The sequence below is a fragment of the Ursus maritimus genome, unplaced genomic scaffold, assembly GCF_017311325.1.
Source record: "Ursus maritimus isolate PB19 unplaced genomic scaffold, ASM1731132v1 scaffold_25, whole genome shotgun sequence".
Classification (NCBI taxonomy): Eukaryota; Metazoa; Chordata; class Mammalia; order Carnivora; family Ursidae; genus Ursus; species Ursus maritimus.
The window spans coordinates 23,069,252-23,094,920 of record NW_024425008.1 but is presented as its reverse complement, the minus strand read 5'-3'; the positions used below and the strand labels follow the sequence as shown (position 1 = coordinate 23,094,920).

The 25,669-nt window shown below is 46.6% G+C and overlaps 1 protein-coding gene across 5 annotated transcripts in view; it reads left to right on the top strand.

The window, feature by feature from the left end:
- The first annotated feature begins 387 nt into the window (after window positions 1-387).
- ADCK1 (aarF domain containing kinase 1) overlaps window positions 388-25,669 on the top strand; it is a 140,193-nt gene continuing 114,911 nt past the window's right edge. For all 5 annotated transcript variants that reach the window (XR_570646.2, XR_570644.2, XR_570643.2 and 2 more), the window contains exons 1-3: window positions 388-484; window positions 10,659-10,804; window positions 13,380-13,463. Coding sequence is in view for 2 of the 5 variants with exons in the window: in XM_008699209.2 (XP_008697431.1) it covers window positions 10,670-10,804; window positions 13,380-13,463 (219 nt within the window). In the remaining 3 variants the exon portion in view is untranslated. The remainder of the gene's footprint in view (window positions 485-10,658; window positions 10,805-13,379; window positions 13,464-25,669) is intronic.

Below are 25,669 nucleotides of genomic sequence, written 5' to 3'. Positions count from 1 at the left end.
CTTATAAACATGCGAAACAGAACAATGAATGAACGAATGGGGGCCAAAGATAACTAAGATTAATCAACACATTCTCACCATTCGGCAACCGTCAGTAAATGTCTTCCTCGCCTATTTGTTCTAACACCATATTTAAAATACACAAACCCACAACTCCATCCTCCACTGAACACGAATCTATGCCTCCTTCGGAAAGACTATTCGAAACAAGTTTTCAGAAACACGGTGTGTCCGCAGCCGGGCACAGAAACGGGTAAGGTGTCTTGACCCCTCTGACTCCTCGGATGGAGCGGTCCAGGAGGAGCGCGGGTTCCGCGGCTCGAGTGCCCGAGGCTTAGGGAACCACGGACTACAAGTCCCGGCAGGCCGCGCGGCACCTCCGCTTCATTAGGCGCAATCAGCGGGTGGCGGAGAGCGAAGTCCCTGCGAACTCCGTCACCCGCGTGTGGAGTGGAAACTGGCGCCGCGTTCCGTGTCCCTTGGGGTGAGTAGGGGAGGCGGGCCGGGGCCGCACCGCGCGTAGAGCGCGGGGGAGGCGGTGTAGATGCGCCGGGCGCCTACCTCCGCTCGGGCCGTGGGGAAGGAACCCCTGGCCTGTGACCTTGTTACCGGGGCCGGTGTGTGGCCACGTGACCGGCAGGGCCCCGCCCCCTCTGCGGAGACTCTCCCGCCAGGTTAGCCAGTGGGCGTAAGCGCGGACTGGCTACTTCGGTGCGCGGTCTCGGACGTAGGCAGGACTGGAGCTGGACGAGGGGGCATCAGGAGGCTCACCCAGGCGACCTCTCCCTCGGTGGTCTTCGGGCTCCGGGGCGCGGGCGGCGGCGGGCTGGGCGTGGTCTGGGCGAGAGCAGGGAACGCAGACAAAACCCTGCCCTCCGCCTGGACTCGCGGCGTGCCCCGGAGCGCCCCTGATCTCCCGCACCTTTCGGGGCCCTGCACTTCCAGTTCTTGCTATAAATGTGCTGAGCAGCCTCTGGGAGACACCTAGCACAGCTCTGTCCCCAGGTTAAGTGGCGTTTACTTCCTACTAGGTAGGAAGTCAGCCAATTCAACAAGTATTTATTGATTACGTCCATGATAATTGGCACTTAGTGGGTGCTCAAGAGATACTTGTCGAGTTGAAAGTGAGTTAGACTTTATCTGTGCCATCATATGTTTTCTTTAAGCATTTTCTTATTTCTCAGTTTCTCAAATTGCATCAGAATCACCTGGAGGGCTTGTTAGCACACGGAACTCTGGACCCCATCGCCAGAGTTTCTGATTCACCAGCTCTGGGATGGGGAGCAGAAATTTGCATTTCTAATATGTTCTAGGAGATGGAGATGCTGCCCGGGACTTACTTTTGAGTACTACTGCTTTATAGGAAAAAAAGTCCTGTGAACTTAAAGCACCAACTCTTTCTTCACACCAGGTTATGGGCCTTTGTGTCCTTGTTTGCCAGTTTAACTTTTTATAGTTATGGTAAACATGTGCATATTATTGTGTACGCTGTTAATTTGCCCCTACATTGTTGTATATACAGATTTTCACGAATTCTACACTTGCGTCATTTTTCCTGGGTTACATCATATTCTATTGTGTCGTTATTGGATTGGCTCTTTTTCAGTAGCCCTCACAGATGTAAGATTTGATCCCTGCTGGGAGAGTTTGCGTTTTATTCCTTCCTGCTAGATACATTTTCTTGTCAGACAAGGGACCTATAAGATAAGAATAGTGCTTGGTTCTGACATCCATTCCCCCACTCTCTGCTCAGACCCCTGGCCCCCAACTCACTCACTAAATCTCCTGGGTTTAGATTTTTGTGTCAGAGGGATTCCAGTGACCCACCTCTTACCTGGCACGTGCTCTTTATGTTTGGCTTTCCACTGTTTTCCCTGAGTCCCCACTTTTTCAGGATGAACTGAGTGGAGAATTTCTATTCCTTGCTTGGGTGAGATTTATTTTCCCTGTCTGCTGTGGGACCTTGGCATCGGCCAGGGATTTCTTTCTTTAATCAATATTGATTCAGCCACCTTCTGGGCATCAAACCCTAGGAAAGGGAATATGATTACATTTGGGCTGCATCATTGGTGGCGGGGCAGGTTAGAAAACTGATCAGACCAACTATATGGTCCCTGCATCGGCTCTGCATCTTTCCAGACTTGAGACATGATGGTATCATCTATCTTGTTTGCTTTTTAGCCACATCAGGAAACATTTTCAGGTTTTCCTGAAAACCTGATCACTCTTATTGGGTCTGTTCCAGTCTTGGGAGCAGACCAGAAGAAATAATAATCAATTTCTCTAATAGCCTCCTTAGGAAATGGGAGGAGGCTGTGGTCACTTATGGGATTGCTAGAATTAGATCCCAAAGTGCTTTTCCTCTGGCCATTCTCACCTGTGCACCAAGCAGGGAACGGTGATTCCATGCTTCTTGTCCTGGGATGTGGCATGGGGAGAAGGCTGTGGGTGGGTGGCCTAGCCACTTATTGGCCCACCACAAATAGTAAGTGGTTGGTTCCCCGTTTAGTTGTGTCCAGGGGATGGACATTTCATTTGACAGTCAACTTCCCATTCGTAGAACTTTCCACACTTGACCTTTTGCCTTGTTTCATCACCCATTGGGGTGTTCCTTTATGGTCCAGCAAGATGGAGTCCATTCTTCTTGAAGATCCAACAATAACACAGCTCTCCTAAATGTCTCACAGACTGGGATGGGTTGTTTCTGGTGAACCCGAGTATCCAGTTGATACTCTGACATGTTGATTTCCAGGGCTCCACGCAATGTCTTCTACATGCTGCCATTGTTTGGGTCAGAAATCAAAGTCGCTGCCCACAGTGACTGACACGGTTACCTGCGAACAGTGGTAAGAACAGTGGTGAACGGAACCCTGCAAGTCCGTGAAGGAGGTCATGTGCCATAGATGGGCTCAAGCTTTGACGCTTCCGTTTCCTAGCTGAGTCACCTGGGAAAATCTCTCATCCCCTCTGCTCCTTCCTGTCCTTATTTATGCCTATGGATGATAATAATATTTGTCTCATCTTACTGGGTTGTGTGGAGTATCTAAGGAGATAATGAGTGCAAGGGGCTTTGTAAAGGTTAGTCATTGCTAATATTGTTATTCGACGTTTAGGTGTTAGGGTCTCCGTGTGGTGTCGTCAAGCTCCCTTCCCTCCCCAAAAGTGAGTGCTCCTGTGAGAGGTTACTCAGGTGAAAGTCAGACAAGCAAACAGAACAGGGCAGTCGATTCATTAGCAAAGGGTTTAATAATGAAAGGTGTTTTTCATCGACAGACATATTTCACGGCTGACAGGGTCTTTTAAAATACCCCGAGGGAAGCGATTCATTTACATATTAAAGACCCACCGACACCTGATGGAAAACTCCAGCTCCAATCTATTTAGATGTACTTTGGCTCCTATATCATCTATTTTATGTTTTTCAATTTCCACCTCTTTTATTACTGAGGACATTTGCATGAAAACCGGGTCTTGGGAATTGTGTCTGCTTGGCTGAGGCTTCCCCTCCCAGGGTGGGTGATCTCAAGGCTAGGGGCAGCCTCGTTGCCCACAGGGACAGGCCTGGAGGATGGTGCATGAGGAAGATAGGGTTTAAAAGAGGCAAGAGCTGGGAGGTGGTGCTGGGGATAGCTGGGGGAGGATGGCATCCAATTGACAGCCCTGGGGTGATTCTCACCTGGGGACCTGTGTTGTTACCGGCTCAGTGCAGGCCCTCATGGGGTACAGTTTCTCCCTTGAATCATTCAGTAAATACTTCTGGGGCATCTGTTATGTTAAGGCAGGTTTGGCAAACTGTAGCCCTGGGCCACTTCTGGCCACAGGCATCACTTTATATATTGTCTAGGGCTGCCCTCTGTAGGGCGATGCCTTGGGTCTTCATCTGAGTGAGGTGGGGGCCATTAGGGAGTTGAGAGGAGGGGAGTACATAATTGGGCTGAAGTTGCCATGTTGAGAATAGATGGGGACAAAATGCATTCTTTTACTCACTCAATCATGTATTTGTTAGCAGACTTGTTAATTAGTTATGTAATATGTTAACAAATTCTGCCCTTTGCATGCAGTAGAAGAGGCAGATACAGGACCAGATCTTCAGAGAAAAAAGCAGTGCATAATAAGACCAGATAGGAAGGAGCAATTCACTCTAAGCGACTGGCTCACAAAATCCTTCAGAGAAGGATGGGGGGTTGTTGAGTGTAAAGAGGTATTTGGGAGATGAAGCTGGCAAGGTTGGGTGGAATGAGAGTAGGGGTGTGTCTTGGATGCCTTGCTAGAGAATTTGGACATTGTCATTGGTGGAGGGGATGTGGGATAATATGTGTGCACGTGAAGGTTGGGATGATGATGACCTGGACGGAAAGTAAAGGTCAGATGGGATGTGGGGAAATGGTTTGAAAGGGGGAATGGTTGCGCAGTTAAAGCAAGATAGGGTGGCCTTCCTCCCCTGCTTTAGAAATTGTACAGGTTGTGCCAAATCCTGGTCTCCCAGGTGCTAGGAGTTCTTCTACATCAGTTTGTCAGTGTCTCTGGGAAGAAGAAAGGAAGTTTAAAATAACACTAAGGAAAAGAAGTCTTATTTCTTAATATGTTAGGCATTATGTTATCTTTTTTTTTTAAAGATTTTATTTATTTGAGAGAGAGAGAGATGAGCAGGGGGGTGGGGGTAGAGGGAGAAGCAGACTCCCTTCCGAGCAGGTGGACGGACATGGGACTTGATCCCGGGACTCAGTCCCAAGACCCTGGGACCATGACCTGAGCCAAAGGCAGATGCCTAACTGACTGAGCCACCCAGGTGCCCTGTTAGGCATTATGTTAAAGCAGCATCTCATTTAATGTTCACAGTGACCCTAGGAGGGAGGTACTGTCAAGAGCTCTCTTTTGTAGATAATTACATGGGAGGCTCCAAGAGGTTGTGACTTGCTCAGGGTCACACAACTGGTGAGCAGCAGAGCAGGATTCTTCCTGGCTCCAGAGGCTGAGTTCCTGGCCACCAGTGGCTCCATATGACCTTTTTATTTATTTATTTGAGAGAGAGAGTGAGAGAGAGAGAGAGAGAGGAAGAGGTAGGGAGAGCAGGAGTGGGGAGGGGGAAGGAGCAGAGGGAGAAGGACAAGCAGACTGCCCACTAAGCAGGGAACCTGAAATGGGGCTTGATCCCGGGACTCCAGGATCGTAACTTGAGCCAAAGGCAGGTGCTTAACCGACTGAGCCACCCAGGTGCCCCCCCCCCCATATGACCTTTTTAATGTGGGCTTCTCTGCAGGCCCTGATGGGAACGGTCCCTGGATCACCCCTCATGGACATTCTTGCACTGATGATCTTAAAGAAGGAAGATGTATAAGGAGCTGAGGACATGGAGCCCAGTGTAAGGCCTGCTTCCGGGTCCAGCTGGGAACCCATGCCTTGGCGGACAAGGTAGAGGGTGAACTGAGCATGCTGCCCTTTTTGATAGAAAACACTATAGGCAGAGGGTGTAGAGAGCAAGGTGAAAGGTAGGGTTAGGTGGGGGCCTGCCAGGATGTTAGAAGTGAGGCCTGCAGAAGTCCTCCAGAGGTTGATAGGCGGGGAGTAAGTAAGGTCCTTTACCAAAGCATGGCATTGGGAGAGGAAATAATTGATAATAGTCATCATCATGTTAATTATAATAATAAGAGATGAGTGGTAATAGCAGTTGCTACTGTGTTCATACTGTGTAGGTGGCACCTGGCTATACATTTTGCATGGTTTCCTCGTCCCTCACCACCCCATCTAGTAGACACTGCCGTCATCATCCCCATTTTATAGACAAGGTCACGAGAGTCAGGGAGAGTTAGCAATTTGCCTGCTTACCCAGTTGGTAAGTAAGTGTAGGGGCTCAAACCTAGGCCTGCTGGAGTGCATGTTCTCAACCACCATGTCTCTTGTCTGGAAGGAGCCCTTGGCTTATTAAAATGCTGGCGGAAAAAAAATTAAAAGCTGGCGGAATGATGTGGGGCTAGAGAGGCTTTCATAAATAAAGAGAATATTAAAAAATATATAAAGAAAATAAAGCCCATTCTACAAAAAGCAAGGTTTTAATTTCTTTTTATTTAGACACCCCTTTCTTTCAGAGTTAGGAACTGAACAAAGAGCTGGGCCAGAGCATTTGTGTTTAGGGGAACAAATGAGTTTCTTACATTATTTCTTTAAAAATAATTGTTTGCAGTCACTCTTATGGGGTGATCGCAGATACCTGGGGTTGGGAGGAAGTATGATAAACTTAGAAGGCTTGTTTTTTGGGCATAGTTTCAATGATGGATTTGAACACATGCAGCCTCTTTTTTTTTTTTTAAAGATTTTATTTATTTATTTAACAGAGGTAGAGACAGCCAGCGAGAGAGGGAACACAAGCAGGGGGAGTGGGAGAGGAAGAAGCAGGCTCATAGCGGAGGAGCCTGATGTGAGGCTCGATCCCATAATGCCAGGATCACGCCCTGAGCCGAAGGCAGATGCCTAACCGCTGTGCCACCCAGGCGCCCCCACATGCAGCCTCTTTATTAAAAAGAAAATATTTAGAAGAGTGGTTCTCAAATTTTAGCTTGCATAAAAGTCACCCGTTATGTTATTAGAATGGAGGTTCCTGAGTCCCACCCCCAGAGTTGGTGATTCAGTGGGCTAGCGGATGGACCTCAGAATCTACATTTTTGTGTGTTTTTTTAAAAAAAATTTAAATGGAAGTATAATTGACATATAACATATTAGTTTTAGGTATACAATGTAGTGGTTCAGTATTTATATGTATTGGGAAATGATGACTGCAGTAAATCTAAATAATCTCCCTCACTACACATAGTTACAATTTTTTTTTTCTTGTGATGAGAACGTTTAGGATTTACACTTAGCAACTTTCAAATATATGATAAAATATTATTAATTACAGTCCATGCCACACATTACTTCTCCATTACTTATTTTATAACTAGAAGTTTGTATATGTTGGGGCGCCTGGGTGGCTCAGTTGTTAAGCATCTGCCTTTGGCTCAGGGCGTGATCCCTGCGTTCTGGGATTGAGCCCCACATCAGGCTCCTCTGCTGGGAGCCTGCTTCTTCCTCTCCCACTCCCCCTGCTTGTCTCTCTCTCACTGGCTATCTCTCTCATTGGCTGTCTCTGTGTCAAATAAATAAATAAAATCTTAAAAAAAAAAAAAAGAAGTTTGTATATGTTGATCCCCTTTACTTACTTCATTTTGCCCACCCCCTCCAATCTGTTTTTTGTATTTGAGTTTTTTTTGTTTTGTTTTGTTTTGTTTTTTAGGTTCTACACACAAGTGAGATCATATGGTATTTGTCTTTCTCTCTCTGACTTACTTCATTCAGCATGATACCCTCCAGGTCCATCCATGATATCACAAAGGCAAGATTTCATTCTTTTTTATGGCTGAATTATATTCCATTATATTTGCCTATATGTCACATTTTCTTTATTCATTCATCCATTGATGGACATTTAGGTTGTTTCCGTATTTTGGCTATTGTAAATAATGCTGCAGTGAACATGTGAATGCATATATCTTTTCAAGTTAATGCTTTTGTTTTCTTTGGATAAATACCCAGAAGTGGAATAGCTGGATCATATGGTAGATCTATTTTTAAGTTTTTGGGGACCCTCCATACTGTTTTCCAGAGTGGCTGCACCCATTCACATTCCCATCAACAGTGTACAAGAGTTCCCTTTTCTTCATATCCTCTCCAACACTTGTTATTTCTGGTCTTTTTGATATGAGCCACTCTAGCAGGTGTGAAGTGATATCTCATTGTGGTTTAGATTTGCATTTCCCTGATAATTACTGACATTGAGCATCTTTTCGTATTCCTGTTGCCCATTTATATGTCTTCCCTGGAAAATGTCTATTCATGATCTTCTGCCCATATTTTAATTAGATTTTTTAAAACTATTGAGTTGTATGAGTTCCTTATATATTTTTGATATTAACCCCTTTTCAGATATATGATTTAGAAATATTTTTTCCCATCCCGTAGGTTGCCTTTTCATTTTGTTGATGGTTTCCTTTGCTGTGTGGAAACTTTTTAGTTTAACATAGTCCCATTTGTTTATTTTTGCTTTTGTTGCTTTTGCTGTTGGTGTCAGATTAAAAAAGTCATTGCTGAGACCTGTGTCAAGGAGCTTACTGCCTATGTTTTTTCCTAGGAGTTATATGTTTTCAGATCTTACGTTCAAGTCTTTAATCCGTTTTGAGTTAGTTTTTGTGTGTGGTATGAGATAGGGGTCCAGTTTCATTCTCTTGCATGTGGTCATCTGGTTTTCCCAACACCATTCATTGAAAAGACTGTCCTTTCCCCATGGGTTTATTTCTGGACTCTGCTGGGTTTCATTGATCTATGTTTCTCTTTTTATGCCACTGCCATACTGTTTCAATGACTGCAGTTTTGTAATATAATAGTATAATTAGAGACCATGATACTTGCAGCTTTGTTCTTCTTTCTCTGGATTTCTTTGACTATTCTGGGTCTTTTGTGGTTCCTTACAAATTTTAGGATAGTTCTATTTCTTTGAAAAATGCCATTTGAATTTTGATAGGGATTGCATTGAATCTGTAGACTGCTTGGGGTAATATGGAAATTTTAACAGTATTCTTTCCAGAATACTTTCCATTTATTGGTGTCTTTAATTTCTTCATTAATATCTCATAATTTTCAGTGTACAGGTTTTTTACCTCCTTGGTTAAATTGGTTCTTTGGTATTTTATTTTTGATGCAATTATAAATGGGATTGCTTTCTTAATTTCTCTTTCTCTTTATTCACTATTAGTGTGGAGAAACACAGCAGGTATTTGCATGCTGATTTTGTATCCTGAAACTTTAATGAATTTGTTTATTCCAGCAGTTTTTTTTTGGCGGGTTGTTTAGGGTGTTCTGTGTATAATATGTCATCTGCAAATAGTGATAGTTTTACTTCTTCCTTTCCAGTCTGGATGGCTTTTACTTCTTTTTCTTGCCTACTACTCTGGCTAGGGTTTCCAGTACTATGATGAATAAAAGAGGTGCGAGTTGACATCCTTCTTCTGTTCCTGATGTTAAGAGGAAAAGCTCTCAGCCTTTCATCAATGAGTATGATGTTAGCTGTTGGCTTGTCATATATGGTCTTTATTATGTTGGGGTATGTTCCCCTGTACCTACTTTGTTGAGAGTTGTTAATCATAAATGGGTGTGGAATTTTGTCAAATGCTTTTTCTATATCTGTTGAGATGATTATGTGATTTTTATCCTTCATTTTGTTAATGTGGTGTAATAAATCCGCATTTTTGAAATGGAAGAAGATAGTAAAATTAAATCTACATACATAAGTTATATTAAATGCAAGCAGAAAAAATCAACTCTATGTCATTTAGAGAAATAGTATAAAATGTAAGTTGAAAGTAGAAGAAGGGTAAAAAGATATACCTGTGACTACTTAAAAAAACGTCTGTGGCTATACTGAGACATGAGTCCAAATAGATTTTAAAGAAAATGAAGACAAGGCAATAGTTTCCTACAAAGGGGAAACAGAGGCACAGAATAGGGAGGGGTTGGTCACAGGCAGAGTCCAGAGCAGAAGCAAACAGGGATGACCTGAATCTTCCTGCTGCATCTGTACAGGGTTTGCACATGCGGGTGGCTCGGTGATTCACTTCTCCTGGGCGGGACTTCTCTCCTGCTGCCTGCAGCTGTGGTCAAGGATTTTAGTCTGATGCAGAGTTCCCAGAAATTGAAGGGGAAACAGCCTATGGGGCACAGTGGCCCCCCAAAGCTCCAACAGTCCACCTGGTGGACTGAGCTGCTACAAGTAGGATGGGGAAGGGCGTCAGAGAGCCTTGAGCCCACTTGATCCCACTGACTGGGAATGCGTCTGGTTAAGCAGATCAACTCAGCAGGTGGATATTGATCCCTAATCGCAGAGTGCCCTGCAGGACTGTGAGTGGACAGCATAACAGTCATGGCGTGTGCCCTCAGGGAGCTCACGATCTAGACAAGGGGCAGTTTACTCTAACTGAAATAAATATTTTGGAAATCAGCCAGACGTAGAGAGCTTCTCTGGCTGATTGTGATGAGCTGCCGTTTTGGCTGCGGCCTGAGCACTTCCAACCTGGGCACGGAGGGTTAATAATGACACCTATGTGTGCGCGGTGGTAAAATAATGGTTATAAATAACAAGGATTAGCACACTCTGCCACTTGCCCTATCTAAAATAGCATCTTTGTGCATATGCATCCTCCTTCCTCTTACCCTCTTTGATCTTCTTCTCCACACTTAATACCCGCTGCTCTTCTATCATGTCTGTGTGCTGCGGGTCTGTTGTCCCGTCTACAGCATACGCACCATGTCGGCCAGAACTCTGTTTTGCTGCCTCACCCCCTGTGCCTAGAGCGGTACCTGGCAAGGTACCTGTGCAAGGAATAATGACTTTGAGAGTTGACTTGTGCCAGATACTGCACTAAGCATTTTATATATACGATCTCATTTTATCCCAACAACTTTTGAGGTAGTCATCATCCCGTGTTACAAGTAAGGAAGCGGAGCTCAACCAGATTAAGAAAACGACCCGAGGTCGTGTAATCCATTTAAGTGGCAGAGCCTGAATTTGAGCGCTGGTCTGACTAACTATGGAACTCAGCTGTCCCTTGTTGTCACCTTTCCTTCCGCAGGATCTGGGAGCATGGCCAGAAGGGCTCTCCAGCTTGCTTCGTGGACCGGCGCAGCTCTGGCTGCCTCGGGCCTCTACCTCTACAGTAACAAGTACTTGGATCCTAATGACTTTGGTGCTGTGAGGGTGGGCCGCGCAGTTGCTACGGTAGGTTTTTCTCATGCACGGAGCAGACGTGGAGATACACGTGCACCCGTCCGTGTGCAGGGCTCCCTCGGCTCAGCTGCACAGGCATGGCTGCGTGCCCTCCTGTGTCTGTATTCTTGGATGCCCCACCTCGGTCATACAAACCCCTATAGAATGGGATTGCACACGGTCTCTGTTGTGAAGCCTTTACATTTTAGATTCTGTATCTTTTTTATTTTTATTTTTATTTATGTTAATTTTTTTAGATTCTGTGTCTTATTTTAGCGACAGACCTGGGCCGGTACTCCTCAGCCAATGCATATGGAAAGACTCTGCAGCTTTGATGAAATTCTATCAGAAACCCTGGTTTCCCTCCCGTGAGCTAGTGTGCGTGGCTCCTGAGGCAGGGCTTGTTTTCAGAGCAGCTGGGCCTTGGAGGACTGTGACGATCCCTCTCCAACCCCCAAACTAACAGAGAATCTGAGGTGAATATTTCACCACTAGAGGTTTTTCTCCCGTGGCCCGGGAGCATCCTTCCTGTGTGATCATGTCCTCTTAACGCTGCTGAGAGCAACGCAACCTATGCATCGGACATGCATGTGTAACTGCCCGATTGGTGGGTAGATTGCCACATGCTTCAGTGCTCTCTTTCCTCCTTTGCTGCAGGATGAGCTCGTCCTTTCTTCCCCTTGGTGTGGATAGATTCTGATACACGGTCTGTTTGGGTTGTTGTCTGATTGTTTCCTTAAACCTCAGTGTTGTGAAGTCTTCTCCTGAGCTAGTCATAGAACCTAGATGGATAAATAGATAAATAGGCCATGGGATATAAAATGATTCCCGAGTGTTTACTGAGGGCCTTTTGGGGGCCCAGCATTGTCTTACATGCTTTGAGAGGTAGAAATGAACCGTCCCACCTCAATCCAGCTTTGAAGGAGCTTATGACTGCGGAGTGCTCACATGAATGGGTCAAAAAACAATCAATCTAAAGCCATGGATGGGGTCAAGATGTGTGACTCAGGTGACTGCTGCTATGGGACCTCAAACACAGGAGTGAGACCTGTAGGCTGGGAGTCAGGATCAGTGCCCTCGGAGAAGCAGGCTTTGATGGAACCTTAGGGATTTGTATACAGTTGACGCTTGAAGTACTTGGGGGTTAGGGCACCAACACCCATGCTGTCAAAAATCCACATATAACTTTTGACTCCCCAAAACCTTCACGACTAATAGCCTACTGTTGACCAGAAGCCTTACAGATAACTTGAATAGTTGATTAACATGTTGTGTGTATGTCATGTGTATCATACACTGTTTCTGACGGTAAAGTAAGCCAGAGAAAAGAAAATGTTATGAAGAAAATCTTAAGGAAGAAAAAAAATACATTTACAGTACCGTATTGCAATTTATCAAAACAAAAAACAAACAAACAAAAAACAACAAAACCCATGTGTAAGTGGACACACACAGTTCAAACCCATGTTGTTCAGGGGCCAACTGTAGCTGGAAATGAGCCCGGAAGCTATTTACCGGTGCTTTATAAACCAGTCACTAGGCTGTGCGTTCTTTGAAGTCCAGGGCTCCGGTCTTGATTGGCCTTGTGCATTGTTCAGTGACCACCTCTTGCTTGTGGTTGGCGTTTAACACGTTTATGTTGAGTGGAGTAAAGCTTTAGGGGTGTAGACAAGGGCATAGACTTCTCTCAGTATCAGCCTTGCAAGCTGGGCCTCAGTTGCTCAGTAGAATTCTAAAAGATGTTGTGGCCTGGGTAGTCCTCCAGCCTCCTCCATGTCTGCGATATCTGGAAGCCTGTAATTTTCTGATTCACCAAGGATATGGGGACTTCTCTTGGACTTTTGGCCAAGGGACCCAGAATCAAAACTCAGGCTCTCAGAGCAACATGAATATAAAACAATGTTTATTTAGGATAATAAGTTTATCCAACAGCATTCATTCAACTAGTCTTTACAGAGGGGCGCCTGGGTGCCTCAGTAGTTAAGCGGCTGCCTTCAGCTTGGAGTGTGATCCCAGGGCCCGGGATCGAGCCCCGTATTGGGCTCCTCCGCTATGAGCCTGCTTCTTCCTCTCCCACTCCCCCTACTGTTCCCTCTCTCTCTGGCTGTCTCTCTCTCTGTCAAATAAATAAATAAAACTTAACAAACAAACAAACAAACAAACTAGTCTTTATGGAGCATTTAGCTATGTGCCTGGCACAGTAAAAAGGTGCTGGGGGTACAGTGATGAATGGGAAGGACAGGCCTCTGTGTTTATAGAGCTGAAATTCTAGCAAAGAGAGGATAGTCCACATACAAGGAAACAAATGAGCAAGGTAATTTTGGATATGATAATGTTGTTATGATAAATAATAGGGAGTTGCTGGTGGGTGGGGCAGCCTTAGATTAGGGCTCTCTACAGAGGTGGCATTTGTGCAGAGCCCTGATTGACAGCCAGGCTAAGATCTGGGGGGCAGACCATCTTAGCGGAGGGGTTGTCTCCTTCTCAGGATATGCTGCCTGTGTCAGGGGCCTGCAGCTGCAGGGCAGGGGCCGAGGAGCAATATTTGATGCCCAGGCACTAAGCCTTTCTTTTCCTTGGTTCACAGACAGCTGTCATCAGTTATGACTATCTCACCTCCCTGAGGAGTGTCCCCTATGGTTCAGAGGAGTACTTGCAGCTTCGATCCAAGGTAAGGAGCCCAGGGGACCCATTGGAGCCAGGCCAGGACTGGGTAAGTCCTGCAGTAGCTGCAAAGCCAGCGAGCGTGCTGTGTGCAGCTGGAGGTGAGCAGGGGGCTGTGTGGAGATTGAGGCTACGTGCTTGGGAGTGAGGAGGGGAGGACCTTCTCATTGGACATGTTTTTGTGCTGATGGGCTAGGCTGCCAGCCCGACATCAGCTGGATCCCGTGGTCCTGAGGTTATTAATCTACAAGGCACTGTTGGGGAGGCTGGTGTGTGTTTCTGGGGAGCACAAGGTGTCTAGGATGACTCAGGAGGGATGAAGTCTCTGTTCCTGAGATAACTCAGTTGGCTTCTGAAGTGCTTTGTCAGGCAGAACCCAATTGAAAGAGGTTAATTGCTTTCCTGTCCTCTCAAGGCTACACTGGGGCTTCTTGCTAGGCCGCTGAGTGGAGCTGTCGACCCCACACCCTCTTTCCTCACTTGGAATAGGTCAGTTGATTTTGATGCTACAGTGAGATGAGTTGGGGCATCAAGCAAGAGGGTGGTTTTTTTTTTTTGGATGTAAGTTGAGTTTGGGGTCAAGTGTAGATACTTTTGTTTCCTCCAGAGAGAGGTTTGTGATGGATCTGTATGTCTTTGCTCAGCCTGGAATGCCCTTGGCCCCTTAGAAAATTTCTGGTCATCCTTCTGGACACAGCTCAGATACGTTTCTGCGTGACACTTTCCTTCTCAATTATTCTTGGTGGGCGGGGTAATTAATTTTAAAATTTTTATTTAAACATTTCATTATAGAAATTTCAACCATTAATAAGAGTAGAGAGAATAGTATAATGAACCCTTATGGAACTGTCATCCAGCTTCAGACATTATCAACCTTTTGTGAGTCTTCTATCATCTACTTGCCCTTTCATTCATTCATTCATTCATTCATTCATTTTTAATTCATTTATTTATTTTTGCTCAAATATTTAAAAGGAAATCTCAGGCATCATATTATTTCTTCTATAAAATCTTTCAGTCTCTATCTCTAACAGATAAGTACTTTAAAAAAACTTCAATATGATAATAATAACTAACAAAATTAATAGTATGTCCTAAATGACTTCTAATAGCTAGTTTATACTCAAATATCCCTGGTCCCAAAAATGTCTTTTTAAAATTGGTGCATTACAGTCTGGATTCAAACGAGGTGCATATATTGTATTAGGAAGCATCAACCAAAATCTTCTCAAATCTTTACTTCCCTTCCCTCTTTTTTTGAGCAATTTGCTTGTTGAAGAAAGCAGATCATTTACCCTGTAGAATTTTCCATATTCAGGATTTGGCTGATTGAATCCTCAAAGTATCATTTAATGGGAAACAGATTTACATGGCATGCAATTCAAAGTATGTAACATTTGAACATCCAAAATGACCCTCCTTTCCCTGTTCCTCAGGTACCAATTTTCCTGCCTGGAAGTAATCATCATGTCCTATGTATCTTCCCCCAGATATCTTCCTGTTTGAATTTAATCACTCTGTCTTCTTTGTTCCTACCACAGGTGATAATTGGTTACATGTCTTTCTCTCACTTTAGACTATGGATTCTTTTCGATCAGGGATTGGGTCATCTTTTTTGTATTTTCTACCTCTAGTGATGATGCCTAGGACTGAGTTGATTTCATGTCTCTTTCCAGATGCACCCTGCTAGCTCCTTCCTTGGGAGGGAACCTAGAAAGGGTGTGACGTTTGTATGCGGAAGACCTGAATTTGTGCTCTGTCTTTAGGGTGGTCATTTAGCTTTTGGTGCTACCATTTTCCTGTCTGTAAACTACAGTTGGCTCTGCCACATATTGAGGGTTAATATAGATAATATCTGAGACAGTGTGTTGTGAAGTGTAAGTGTGAAGCAGGTATCAAAAATCAGTCAGATGTTGGGGCGCCTGGGTGGCTCAGTTGGTTAAGCGTCTGCCTTCAGTTCAGGTCATGATCCCAGGGTCCTGGGATCGAGCCCTGAGTCGGGCTCCCCACTTAGTGGGAGGCCTGCTTCTTCCTCTCCCTCTGCTTGCTGCTCCTCCTGCTTGTACTCTCTCTTTCTGTGTCAAATAAATAAATAAAGTCTTAAAAAAAAATCAGTCAAATGTCTACCAGGAAGGGTCCCCTGTGAGGAGAGACACTTGTCTCCGTGTCTGCAGCACCTACAGTAGCAGTACCAAGGACACAGTAGGTCCTCAATAAAAGTTTGCTGAGCAAATGAATGAATGAAATGTTAGTTTGTGTCGGAAGAGCTCCAGGCCCCTGGCTCTGAGACTTGGGGCCCACCCCCTGCAGTTCCTCATCCACCTTTCTCCGTCTAACCAGTGCTGTGGGCCTTAGAGCCGACCAGAGCGACATTCTGCACCAGAGCTGCAGGCTGGGCCACGGGGGCAAGCTCCCTGCAGAGCAGACTGGGGATGGGTGACATGCAGACAGTGGCCCTCACGTGTAAGTCATCGGAAAGGCAATGGTGCCGCAGCTCCCGGGGAAGTTGACGGCTCTGGGGAATGCAGGAAGGTAAGTGCAGCCTGATACTTGACAGGAGGGTAGCACGAGGTAGCTGGCACAGATAACAAGGGTGCAGGCTGGTCCCTGGGAGTTGTGCCTGGGAAGTGGAGCTGTCTGGCACTGAAGAGCAGGAGTAAATACTGCAGGAGTGTTTTCTTCCATCGGAATACTTATCTGTTCTTGTCTTCGTGATTGATAAAGGAATGAGTGAAGGGTAAAACATAATTATCTCACCTGTCAAGCCAGCGTCCCCAGGTCCCGGAGTATGCTAGAGCAAGAGACAGTGACTTAGAGAAGTACTTTCAAGGTTGGTGCTCGGCCGGCTGGTATCTCAGTGACTCAGCTCCACGTCAAGAGGGGGTGGGAACCAAGGTGAAGGAGTATTTTCAAGGGGCTCAGTGGCACTTTGCTGGGCAGCTGAGGGGGTGTGGTGAGGCCCCGGTGCTTGGAAGAACTGGACTCCTGGTGTCCAGGATGCTTATAACCAGAGATGACAGGTGCGGACCAGCCTGGGCACAAGGCAGAAAGAAGTCACAGCTGGTATAGATGTCCAGACTGGGCTGGAGGAGGCAGGGCTGGGTTGATTCTGACCAAGGGGTTGTGGTATGTTAATTTTTCAGCTCAAGAGCTGTTCACGTTTTGGGGAGTAGCATCTAAAACTTCCTTTGGGGAGCCACCCATATCTCATGTACTCACCATGAGGTTTGAGTGAGGCTGACCCCACCCTCAGCACCAAGAGTGGGCACATGACTTAGGCCATCAGCAGAGTCCATTCCTCTGGCCCTAGAGATTGATTCAGGGTCGGGCACCTGAGCCAGTGTTGGTCAGTGAGCATCAGGTCCAGGACTTTTGGGGGTGTCCCCCATAGGACACTGCCTTTTCTCCTGTATTCCTGCGAGTATAGGGTGTTGACTTAGAGCTGCTGGCAGCCATCTTGCCACCATGAGGGGAAAGCCTGTCTGTGAATGGAGTCAGTATTGTAGAGGGAAGTGTCATTTGAGGCCTTAGATCTTGCTGAGCCTGAAGCCAGGTTACCACTGGACTTTCCAGTCATATGTGCCAGGAAATTCTCCTTTTGCTTCAGATGATTTGAGGTCAGTTTTCTGTTACTTGCAATCAAAGGAATCCTGATACACTGGGGACCTTGGAGAAGCATGCTCGATCTTGAAGCTCAGTTAAGGTTTGAGAAATCATGGGAAGGTCTGGTAATTCGAGGAAAGAAATGAAATTGAGACATTCCAAGGTCTAAACAGGGTGAGGAGAGGTTTGCATGATGCTGAGTAGTATTGTAGCCATTTTGGTCCTTCAGGCTCCTGGTCTGCCACCAAGCACCTGTCCTCCCCTATCTGTAAAGTGGTGGCAGTGGCCTTTACCCCAGCTGAATTTGTAGGAACAGATGAGAAGCTTTATTTAGTTAAACACTGGGAATTGTTCAATGCAGCCAGAGAGGAGATCCAGAGGCATAAGGAGCCTCAACGGCTCCTTATCATTTTAATGAACAAGTAAATGATTTTCTGTTTTCCTTATTTCTGCATTCATTAATTGGCATTCTTCTGTAAGGAAGAGCTGTCCCTTCTCCTTCAGTTGTTTATTTAATTATTTTTATCAGTATGAACTTATGATTATTTATATTATTCTATGGGTTACAATCCAAAACCATCATTATTTTTGTTGTTCAAATTATTCTAATTTTGGCCACTGGGAGCTACTTCAGATTGATTCCTGTGTCCTTTTGTATGTCTCCATTCTTTTCTGAGCACTTTCTTAAATTTTTTTTTTTAAAAGATTTATTTGTTCACATTGGGGGAGGGGAGAGAGAGAGTGTGCAAGTGAGTGAGTGAGTACACACATGGGAAGAGGGGCAGGGGGAGAGAGAATCCTAAGCAGACTCTGTGCTGAGTGTAGAGCCCAATGTGGGGCTCAATCTCACAACCCCAAGATCACAACCTGAGCCGAAACTAAGAGTCGGACACTCAACCAACTGCTCCATCCAGGCGCCCCCCCGCCGCTATCTTAACTTTCTAATCCTCAGACTCATCTTGTATTTTCCTTGCCCCAGCCCTGGAATCAATCACTTCTCCAAGGAGACTTGGTTCCTTTCATTGGAAGATCGTATTTAGAAACCAAGATGTTGGTGCTAGATGTGCATATTGCTCCTGGAGTGCCATTGTGTAGGCCCTCCCAGGAGACAGAGCTAGGAAATGTGTGTGTGTATACTCATGCATACACACACCTATCCGTTAAAAAACCATGAGTTCATACTGATGTCTCCAATTCCAGCCTAACCTCACAGAATTTTAGCTCTCTTCCATTCCTTTTGCATAACTGATTTCTCTCACAGTGAGAAACCTGCCTCTTATTATCTACAATATATTCACTTACTTGTTCAACTAGTATACCCTTAAATAGTTAACATCCTTGAGGCATATAGGAGCAGAGAGAGTGGCCCAATCTGGGTGAGACTGAATGAGTTAAGGGGGTATTGGAGCTGGGTTCAGAAAGGTGGGTAGGATTGAAACATGTAACACTGGGGACAGGTGATTTTGGTTGAAGTTGATGGGTAAAATTTTGCGGGTTGTCTATAAGAAACAGAGATTAGTTCATTGTTACTGGGGACTAGGGTATGGGTGAGAGAAGGGGCATACTGGCAAAGAGAAGTCGAGCTAGGTCGCAGAGGGGTGAGAGGCCAAGGTTTATACCAGAGGTAATAGGGAGCTATGGCAAGTTCTTGGGTAAAGCGTTGTTAAGCCTCCAGTGAATGAGAATGCCTGAAATCATCAGTCACTGAATATTTTTTGACTCCTATTCTATCAGATGATGAGTAGAATCGTGAGAGAGAGTGTGTGTGTGCACGTGTGCCTAGGGAGGGAGAGAGAGATCACGGGTGCCTTTTCCTTTCTTAATCAGAGTCCTAATATAGGAGGGGACCTCAACTGCTGCTGTGACTGGGAAGCTTTTGAGTTGAATCCGACTCCTTGTTTCCGAGTAGGTCGCTGGACTCCTGTGGTGTCGGATGCGTCAGGTCAGCAGTAGTGTGCGCGTCCTGTCAGTTACACTAGTACTTACTACCTGGGCTTGAGGAGGTAATGATTAATGCTCTTCTCCTCCTTGTCTGAGAAGCGGAACCAAGGAGATGCAGGTGTCTGCCAGGAAGAGCTCAGAATGTCAGCCTTATTACTGACAAAAGCCGGGCGGGAGCAGGTGTCGTGGGTCTGTGAGCCAGTGGGCTTGTACTTCGCTCCTGAGTTTGATAGACTTACCTACACGGGCACAGATGTGACAGGACAAGCCTCTCGCAGGGGGGCCTGCCTCTTAGGGCAGGAAGGAGCGGAGCGCCAGTGTCCTGCGGGTGTGTGCGGATCCCCAAAACGGAGGTGAGAGGAAGCGGTGGGCTGAGCGCGATGTTTCTTCTCTCAGACTCACCAGTCTGATTGGTGATTCCTCCTCTCACAGGGAGCGAGAGGGGAGGGAGGTCAGGAGCACTACACCTCTAGTGGGGCTCGCATAGAGCAGATGGGAGGTTCCCCTGCAGTACTTACTCACCTGCAGGCAGGAAGCAGTTATAATTTTGCTGTAGGAACCTTTTGTGCCCATTAAATTCTGCTAATGCTTATACCTGACCTTGTTTAGGGACATGGGCTACTTTGGGCTTGAGTATGGGATAACAATTTCAACATTACTGAAATCTGCGTTTAGAGAGAAAGGTCATCTGTTGTCCACCTTTAGAACCATGGTATATGGTAGGGTGTTTTGGAGGGACAAGGATATTGGTTAGAGTACAGTAGGTGACTCTTTATAATTATGCCATTGACCTTTTTTTTATGCCATTGACCTTGAGAAACACATCTTTAGCACCAGCTAGCTCAGGCCTCTCATGTACAGATGGAACTGGAGGTCTAGAAGGGTGATGGGGTTTTCTTTTCCTCCTTTCCTTTCCTTTCCTTTCCTTTCCTTTCCTTTCCTTTCCTTTCCTTTCCTTTCCTTTCTTTTCTTTTCTTTCTTTTCTTAAGTAGGCTCCATGCCCAGCACAGAGCCCAGCGTGGGGCTTGAACGCACAACCCTGAGATCAAGGCCTGAGCTGAGATTGAGAGTTGCCCCTAACCAGTGGAGCCACCCAGATACCTCAAGCCCCCTGCAGTTTTGTGGCAGATCTTGGGCTTGGACTTGGACATCCAGATCTTCCCTGCTGGCTTGTTTCTCCCCTGGGTCCATCTACCCCCATGTGAGCCCTGAGGCTGTGCTCCTGCTGGGCTGGGTTTGGGAAACACAGGGGAGGAGGAAGAAGGGCAATAGACTCTCCCCCTGGGGAATTCCTTTTTTTTTTTTTTCCTTAAGATTTTACTTATTTATTTATTTGACAGAGATAGAGAGAAAGGACACACAAGCAGGGGGACCGGCAGGCAGAGGGAGAGGGAGAAGCAGGCTTCCCACCAAGTGGAGAGCTGGACATGGGGCTCTATCCCCGGACCCAGGATCATGATGGGAGCTGAAGGCAGACACTTAAACCACGGAGCCACCCAGGCGCCCCTGGGGAATTCCTTTTTAGATTTAATCAACCAAGCAAAAAGTTAATCCACCAAAGATTTGGAATTTGCATTCCCAGTGGAGGGAAGTATGGACCCTCCAGAGGAACCAGCGGGTGCTGCTAGCTCTTTGCTTTGGGAAAGGGTTTCAACTCTTAAGCTACCAAACAACTGCCAGTTTTGAGGATAACGGTGCTACCAGCTTAGCGAAGGTGTGATAAGTCAAGAAGTGCTTTAAAGATCTTGTTGCCCAGCAAGAGGAACTGTAGCCGTGCCTGGCTCTTCAGGAATATTCTCTGAAACCTGGAGACTATCCTGGCCACACGAGGACATGTCTTCACTGGTCTTCCATCCGTCTGTTATTTAAACAAACTTTAACTGAGCCTGCTCTGTGCCGGGTCTTGCGCGAGGCCCAGCCTTGGAGGATATGAAGGGAAATAAGACTTGACCTCTGCCCTCCAGCTGCCCACAGTCCAGTGGGGGGAAGCAGGCGTGAAATCACCAGTTGCAGAAGGATCGATTTGTCTTCATTCCAGCTCTGGCTCCTGACAACTGACTCCCAGCCAAGAAGGGGGTGGGGCAGGGGAGGGGGCAGGGGGGCAGGAGCCTTGCGTGGGAGGGGCTCCTGACCCAGCATGGTGAGTGAGGGTGGGGTGCGTACTGCGAAGGCTTCTTCTGGTGTAGTTGGCTCTAATATTGTGCCGCTCTTCTTTGCGTGTGTGCTGTCAACCTGGTGTGCAAGCTTGTGGGTGAGTTTTCATGCACCCCGTCCCTCAGGTCCCCTTCTGCTGCTTTCCTTTCTCATCCTGGAACATTTGTCAGAGAATATTCTACAAAGAAGAGGAGGAGAGAAAGGGAATCTTTGCTGTCTTGGTGACTGGCTTTCTCAGAGTTTGTGGTAAGTTTTGCAGGAGCATGAGCTGCATTTAATGTGTTCTGCTTGGGTCATCCAAGGACCAGGCCTGTGGAGTAGGGAGACAGAGTCTGCAATGGCACCCAGTGCCTCCTTTTTAGCTTTGTACCCAAACCTTTCTGAGTACTGCATTGCAAACCTGCACAACTTTGCGCGGTGGCCCCAATTTGGAGAGAGTTCCAGGCGACTAGCAACTTGGGCCTTGGCGTGGTCTGGGAAGAGACTTGGTGGGTTTGCTTCCATCTGTGGGGATCCTGGAGGAAAATGGCATCACTCGGGCTTCTCCTTGGAGACTGCGCTCTGTGCGTGGTGGCTTCCCTATAGTTCCTAGGCAGGCCATGCACATGTCACGTCTTCTTTTTTTTTTTTTTTTTAAAGATTTTATTTATTTATTTGACAGAGATAGAGACAGCCAGTGAGAGAGGGAACACAAGCAGGGGGAGTGGGAGAGGAAGAAGCAGGCTCATAGCGGAGGAGCCTGATGTGGGGCTCGATCCCACAACGCCGGGATCACGCCCTGAGCCGAAGGCAGATGCTTAACCGCTGTGCCACCCAGGCGCCCCTCATGTCACGTCTTCTTGATCTAGACTTACCAGTGACCTATGGACCTCATACCTCTTGTATTTAAAAAAAAACATGAAATGAAAAAGCCCACATGAAATGTATAAGACCTAAGGAAAGGTATAAAAAATAATTTAGTGCTAGGGCGCTTGGGTGGCTCAGTTGTTAAGCGTCTGCCTTCGGCTCAGGGCGTGATCCCGGAGTTCTGGGATCGAGCCCCACGGTGGGCTTTTCTGCTGGAAGCCTGCTTCTTCCTATCCCACTCCCCCTGCTTGTGTTCCCTCACTCGCTGGCTGTCTCTCTCTCTCTGTCAGATAAATAAATAAAATCTTTAAAAAAAAAAAAGAAATAATTTAGTGCTCACTCTTCTCACTGTACAATTTCAGAAATAATACCTTACCCATACAATTGTAGCCCCTGGGGTACTTCCCTGATTCCAGCCTTCCTCCTATAAAATCAGAAGCAAGCACTATCTTGAATTCATTGGTTGTCATTCCCACGTACTTCTTGGAAACCAACTATTCATGTATTTGGGTGTTTTTCATCCTATTGATTTTTTCCTTTACTTGGCTTTGTTCTAAGCAAGATTGCAGGCTTGATAGACTAGGTATCTCTTTTTTGGGGCTCTGCATACGCAAATAAGAAGTGTCCTGGGTACCACCTGAAATCGCCTCTTTTACCATCTTTTTGCACACTGTCACTGGTACTGGGTTGCCCTGGGAGAAACAGGCTGCACCATTGGTAGCAGATGCTGGGCCGAACTCTGGCTCGCGCCCATCATTGTCGTGGTCTCTCCAATGCTGGGTTTGGCCACTCTCTTTCTAGCTCTTCTCTTCCCCTAGCTCACCCTGTATATCTCTTGGGGCTGCTGCGGACTTGAAGTTGCCTGATGAGATGGTATTTGCTACTGCTCAGAAGCAGTGATCTTTTTCCAGAGGCCATAGCTGAAATGAAACAAAAAAAGCCTTGTGTTTCTGGTGATGGGAGGCCATTGCCATGTGCTGGTCCGTGCAATTAACAGCATTAGCCAGTTGCACATTTTCGTGTCTCTGTAGCTTTCTTGCCTACCCAGGCTGCCTGGACACACAAGGCTGGCTCTTTGCGGCCGCAGAGCCGCTCACCAACTGCTCCCGCTACCTGGTTCTTGTGGGGTGGGTGGAGGAGGCCAGAGCACACTGCTCCCCAGAGAAGATGCCATGTTGAGGGTTAGCCTATACCTAAGGGGGCAGGAGCTGGAGAAACGCCCGCTGGAGACACTGTCCTTGCCCATCTCAGACTCCATCCCAGACTAACCATGGCTGGGCTTCTCATTGCTTTATTGCTTTTCCCACTGAAAACTCTGCACTGTTTCCTTTCCTGCCCTGGGTAGGGTACTTCCACCACACCCCAGCTGTTTCTTCCTCTGCCAAACGTAGTTCCGGGAAGGGGCACGATGCTACGTGATGAGGGATGGCATGAGCTAGGACTTCCTTACTGCTAAGGTGATTTTCTACTGCAGTGGGTTACCAAGGACAGCAGGGAAATCTGTATCTGGAAGGGCAGCTTTCCAGAAACAAGAGATTCTGGCGGTCTTGTCACGGAGGTGGGAATGGGACAGCGTACTGTCAGGTGATCAGAGACACCTGAGGAGCCTTATAAAGTGCAGATCCCTAGATGCGTACTCTAAAGGTTTGTTTTCAGTGATTCTGGGGTGAGGCCTGGAAAACTGTATTTTTTCATGAGTTCCCCAGGCAGGCTTCTGAGGCTAAGAATGAGTGTTTGTATTGACCGAGCACTGTGAGACGGGCACGGGGCTAAGGGTTGTCTCTATTATCTCCTTTAACTTCACGACAATCTGAGGTATCTACCCCCGTTTTATGGATGACAAAATGGAGGCACAGATTAAGTGATTTGCCCAAGGGTCTACCGCTAGTAAGCAGGCGTATTAGCTTCCTGTAATCGCTGTGACAAATCATCACAAACTGGGTGGCCAATGACAACAGAAATGTATTCTCTCCCAGTTCTGGAGACCAGAAGTTCAAAATCAAGGTGCCAGTGGGGCCATGCTCCTTCTGGTGGCTTCAGACATGCCTCGTGGCTGTGTCACTCCAGTCTCTGCCTCTGTCCTCTCTTGCTTGGAAGGAGACTCGTCATGCGGTTTAGGGCCTGCCTGGGCAATCCAGAATGATCTCATCTCAAGATTCTTACCTTAGTTACATGTACAGGGTTCCTTTTTTCCAAATAAGGTCACAATCACAAGCCCAGGGGGTTAGGACAAGGGCATATCTTTTTGGGTGCCACCATTCAGCCCACTACGGGGTCTTCGATTTAATCACAAATCAGGTGGTTCCTGAGCCCTTGCCTAGAACTGGGACTCCTGGCTCTCTCAGCGGGACCGGATGAGCTTCTAGGGTTGCTGTAGGCCAGCAGCCGAGCCATGGATTTCCTTGCTGTCCAAGGGAGTTTGAACCATTTGTCAAGCTTGACAAACCAGAGTTTTCCTTGCCCTCTCTCCCACCCCCTCAGCCCCCTACCATCTCTCCCGAAACCCTTTGGGCTGTTTATCCCTGACTCCAAAATTTTCACACCTTCATATGCTCAGAACGTGAGGCCACAGGGGCTGTGAGGCCCAACTCATACTGGCTTGGGTGGGATGCACTTCTCCTGCCTCAGTGTCCATGTCCCCAAAATGGGAATCTCTGGAATAGCAGGGGTAGATGGGAGGCCATGATATAACTGATAAAGTTGGTGGAAGGCAGTCTGCAGCTATAAGGTTGATGGAGACGCTTGTTAACCACATTAATAATCTAATAGCCTGTTCTTGATTTCCCGCTTCTCACCGTCTTGGCCCCAAGCAGCTATTTTCTACCAAATTAAAATCCACTCAGCTCCCTTCCTGTCCCTGAGTAAAACTACCCTCAAAAGCTCTTGCCTGTTACAGCAAGACTTTTTAATAGACTTTTCCTTGTAGAATCGTGAGACATATGTCCAATTAGCAGAATAACTTCACTTAAATGTACAAATAAACAGTTGACTGATATGGCGGGACATATGTGAGGCTAATTTAAGGCAACGCGGTTCAGGAACTGGGGCACTGCCTCATGCCCCACACTCTGCAGAACGAAGAGAAGAGGGATGTCTTCGTGCTCTGCCTGGTCGCCGTGCAGAGGACCTAAACCGCTCACTATTCATACAGTCAATTGTGTAGCAAATTTTTTATTTTTATTTTTTAGAGAGGGAGAGAGCATGCATGTGTGCATGGGGGGGAGGGGCAAATGAGAGAGAGAGTTCTAAGCAGGCCCCATGCACAGCATGGAGCCTGACTGGGGCTTGATCCCATGACCCCAAGATCACAGCCTGAGCCGAAATCAAGAGTCAGACGTTCTGGGGCACCTGGGTGGCTCAGTCACTTAAGCCTCTGACTCTTGGGTTCGGCTCAGGTCATGATCTCAGGGTTGTGGGATAGAGCCATGTCGGGCTCCATGCTCAGTAGAGGTCTGCTTGAGATTCTCTCCCTCTTCTCCTCCTTCTGCCTCTACCCCTGCTCTTTCTCTCTTTATAATAAATAAATCTTAAAAAAAAAAAAGAGTTGGACGCTCAACCAACTAAGCCATCCATGTGCCCCAATTATGTAGCAAATTTTAATTGAGCACCTGCTATGGGCCAGGCACTGTGCCAGGTGTGGGGTATATAGCGGTCTATTCTTGAGGGGAT